Below are 4,597 nucleotides of genomic sequence, written 5' to 3' on the forward strand. Positions count from 1 at the left end.
GCAGCGCTGGGTGAGAGGCTCGGCGGGGAAGGGAAGGAGCGGCGGCGCCGCCGCCACCGCGCGTCTGTTCAGGGAAGGGACTCTTGCGGGCCTGTGCGGGAGGAGGAATGGAGGAGGACAGAGACGGCGCTCGATTGTGTGGGCCGGGTCAAGGAAACGGCCCGCAAGCCCAGCTCGCTCCCAAAGCCCAGGACGGCGGCCCCTTGAAATACCTCGCGTTGGCGCCCAACGCAACCGCCGCAACCAACAGCTTTCCTCGCCGGAGTCCCCAACAAACCAAGAAACCCCTCCTCTCTCCACCGCGCAGCAGCCAACCCACCGCCTCTGCTCTCCGGCGCCGGTGACCCATGGACCAGTTCCACGACGGGCACCACGTGCGGCTGCGGAGCCTCGTGCACCGCACCCGCACCTACCTCCACGCCGCCGACGACGGGGAGAGCGTCACCCTCAGCCAGGTCCGGGCCTCCATGAACGCGGCGTGGGCGGTGCACATCTACCACCGCGCCGACGGCGACGGCGAGGGCTTCTACGACGACGACGGCCCGTACCTGCTCCTCCACAGCGCCGCCTACGGCCGCTACCTCGGCGCCACGGACGTGCCGGCGCGGCGAGGCCACCGCGGCTTCCGCGCGGAGCTGCGCGACTACGACCAGCCGGAGGTGGGGGCCATCATGTGGCGGGCCGTCCGGTCGGGCTTCGTGGACGACGTCGTCCTGCTCCACCACGCGGGCGGCCGCTTCCTCCGCGCCAACGGCAGGTACCTTCCCTGGAACGCCGGCGTCAGCCTCGACGACGACGTCAACTCCATGATGCACTGGGTCGTCGAGCCCATCCCCGCTAGAGAGGCTGGCATGCCTGCCATTCCTGGCCCGCTTCCGGTGAGTTCGATCGATCGCCATGACCCGCTTCTCTGCTGAATTGCTTTCGGCGATTGCGAATTCTGCCACTTTCAGGCTTTCAGCTGCAGTTTTATTCTTGCCAAATTTGTGAGAGCAGTTCTTGATTTCCCAAACATAACCATGGTTGATGGTTCAACTGCAGACTCGCCCAGGAATGAGATTCCTCTCCAACATATTCATGCACCGGGGGGCGGGACAGCAGATCGGGGGCGTCGAGCCCATCCCGGGAGAGGCGGGTGGCTCCGGTGGCCGGACTCCGGTGAGCTCGCCATGACCCCCTTCTTGATCCTCCTATCGATTGAGCTAATTGGCTTATTCGGCGTCGTTCATTTGAACTGCAGTTCTGTTCTTGCCAAATTTTCGAGCAGTTCTTGATCTCCCGAAAATAACCATGGTTTTCTGCGATTCAACTGCAGACTCTCGCAAGATTCCTCTCCGACATGTTCATGGATCCGGGACGGCGGATCCGGTACACTCCGACGCTCGGCGGGGACTACCCCGAGGACAGCGCCGGCTGGGGCGAGTTCTGGTTCAGGGGGAGGTCCGTGTTCCGTCTGAGGGACCAGCTGGTGATGCGCACCAGCATCAACCTGTACTACCAGAACGTCGCCATCTGCGTCCGAGCGGGCCGCTACGGGAGGCTGACCCCGCTCGTCGTCGACCTGCCCCACGGCGGCTACGGCGAGACCCTCGAGATTGTCATCCTCGAGGACGAGACTCGTGGTGAGAGCCTCTCTCCTCTCCATGCCCCAACTTCCTAAGTATCTACTCTCGGTGGCAACAAGTGAATTTGTTATGCATGATCAATGGTCTATTGGGGTTTATTTTGGTGCGGTGCTAATCTGCTTGTGCTTGAAACATTTTACTGAAACTTCTACAGTCTCAGGATAGTTTACTGAAAGTGTTATCGTCTGAAAAAACAATAAACTGAAACTGCTGTAGTCTGAAACTGTTAGGTGTTGGGAATTGTCTGCAGCTGTTGTAATCAGTTATTGGAGTCCAAATCAGCTGGAACTTAAAAAATCACTATGGAACTTAAAACTCCAAATCAGCTGGTTCATCTCTTTTCAGCCTTAACAGAGTGGATGATGAGATATCTGTTTGATTTAGCCCATTTTACTCGTGTTGAATAATATGTGAATAAAATTCAGGTTCCAAAAAGTATTAAATTAAATCTTATTTCTGCACATGAGCTCCAAATTTGGTCTTTTTTGTTTCGCAAGGCTCTGAGATTTAAATTGTTCATCTGCTTTCCTGCTGATCTTCTTTGTATAGAATTGTAGTGTTGTTCTTGAATCTGTTATCAACAATGCACACATGTTGGTGTGGATATATTTTGCTGCATGAACATGATGATTGTGTTCTTACTTTAGTGGAGTGCTAATCTGATCGTTCTTAGAAAAATGGTATTATGATTCATTTTGTTAGGACTTGAGAGCTGTCTGGAACTGTTGTAATCTTATAGAGAAGTAAGAGTAGTTGGATGTAAATAGTAGGCAGCATGTGGATTTATCACTATGTACACATAACACATGGTAAAAGATGGACTGAAGCTAGTTGAACATTTTTGTCCTTGATTCAGAAGATTCAGTTTGTCCATTTCGTAACATTTGCCGCTAGCAGAAATTATGCAAGTTATAGGCCAAATTAAGTTCAGTCATCTTATTCACCTTTGCAGAGAAGATACTAATTTTCTTGTCAGTTAATGAAACTCAGGTAGTATCTTCCAATACTAAGTACATGAAAGCTTAGTTCCTTGCACATTATATTGCTTCAGATTTTGCCTTCTTGATCATGTTATTGATTTTTGACGTGCCGCGCCTAACTGGCTCATAATTTCTGCTATTTCAGCCTATGATGAACTGCGACACCCAGATGTCGACGCGGAGTAGAGGAAGATCAGAGCCGGTGTCCTGACAGTTCACAAGTTTCTCCACCTCGGGTTGGCAGCAGAATTGGACGCCTACTTTTGCCTACAGATAGATATAGATTCAGAAACACAGCAGCTCTCGTGTTCGCGCTTCTATGATTCAGAACTACTGAAAGTGTTGGATCCAATGGCTGAACAATATTGTAGTGAAGCTGAATGTAGTAGCTCTTCAGACATTCATCCCTGCGATGTGATTGCCACGGCTTTGTAGACAATGCATTTCACTGTAGGGTTCGCGCAATGAGTCGATGATCCTGCTATTTTTTGGATCATGCATTTCGTGTAACTGAAAAATGCAGTGGTTTATGCAATGAGCTTCATTCCTTTTAGACTATGCACTTCGCGTATAGCTGGAGAATGCAATGGGTTCTTCCTGTGCGCTGTTGATCTTGTTTTTAGTTGTGCTGTTTATTTTGTATTTTTAGTCCTTAACTGCTGGCCTGCACATACCAGGAAGAACTGTGGCCATGAGTAAAGCGAAAAGGTCTAATGATAGAATCCTATGAAGCTTTAAATTTTGTAACATCTTAAAAAGGATTTATTGACATCCTTCTGTTGTACATGAGATTTGGCTAAAATATATTGACTCTTTGTTACAAGTTTGCATTTCTTATTTCTAGTGAGCAAGTCTGGACTGAAACCACCTTCAGTGAGGGATTTGCCTCAGTGCAAGCATCTGTTTCTCAGGGAGGAGGACCAGGAGATGGTGTGCCCAACATTACCTCCAACCCAATTAACCAAAGACCACCAGCCAACACCAACGTGTCAACAATGGTGCTCACAGTTCTTTATTTAAGAAGAAAAAAAACAAGCGTGTCAGATAACAGGGTTTTTAAACCTTCGCTAGCAAATATTCCTGTGTGTTGCAATGGGAGACAAAAAAACTATGCGCTAGGCAAATACGTATGACTCAATACCCTGACATATGAGCATCCTCTATTTTAACACGGTGCTCACCATATTGCCACTTATTTTTCTTCCCACCCTCGCTGATGATGGTCGTGATATCCACATGATCAAAATGCATTCGACGTGGTAAATCCCAAGGCTATGAGCTTGCCACTGCACGTCACACTTGTCATTATGTTGCACAAGGGAATGTTCAAAACTTTAAAACAAATTTCATCGACCACGAACTACTCCCAACACCTAGACATATAAAGAATTCGGAAAAACTAGTCAAATCCTAGACATAAAAGACTTGAACATTTTATCGAATCGACAAACTTTTTTTTGGAAATTTTGGATTTCTCAAAAAAATCACGAGCATTTTCTTGAAATGCATCAATAGTTTTCAAATTCATGAAGATTGTTTTACTCAACAAACATTTTTGAATTGATGAACTTTAAAAAAATGAGGAACAAATTTTAAAATTTGTGTTTTTTTTCTATGAACATTTTTTTAAACTTCATGGACATTTTTTTTAGATTCCTGAATATGTTTTAACACAAGATCATTTTTTTCAAAATCATGAACATGATTTTATTTTCCGACCATTTTTCCCAAATCATAAAAAAAATTATAATTTGCGAATAGTTTTGCAAAACGAAAACATTTTTTTAATCCGCAATTTTTTTTATGATTTCCTAAACATTTTTTGAACTCACATACATTTTATGATTTCTCGAACATTTTTTTAAAACTCGCAAGTTTGAAAATTTGGAAATCCCGAATTAGTTTAAAGAAGGAAGAAAAGACAAAAGAAGGAAATGAAAAATAACAGGGGAGTCAAGCCCCGCAAAAGGGCCGGCCAAGGAACGCATATGT

General features: G+C 46.7%; 1 protein-coding gene across 1 annotated transcript; it reads left to right on the forward strand.

The window, feature by feature from the left end:
- Positions 1–250: 250 nt before the first annotated feature.
- On the forward strand, positions 251–3,081 carry LOC123040801 (uncharacterized). The gene is made up of 4 exons (XM_044463557.1): positions 251–878; positions 1,042–1,158; positions 1,316–1,622; positions 2,751–3,081. The coding sequence occupies exons 1-4, from the start codon at positions 348–350 to the stop codon at positions 2,789–2,791; spliced, it is 996 nt and encodes a 331-aa protein (XP_044319492.1). The 5' UTR covers positions 251–347; the 3' UTR covers positions 2,792–3,081.
- The last annotated feature ends 1,516 nt before the right edge of the window (positions 3,082–4,597 follow it).

This window comes from Triticum aestivum, chromosome 2B, assembly GCF_018294505.1.
Source record: "Triticum aestivum cultivar Chinese Spring chromosome 2B, IWGSC CS RefSeq v2.1, whole genome shotgun sequence".
In the NCBI taxonomy this organism is placed as follows: domain Eukaryota; kingdom Viridiplantae; phylum Streptophyta; class Magnoliopsida; order Poales; family Poaceae; genus Triticum; species Triticum aestivum.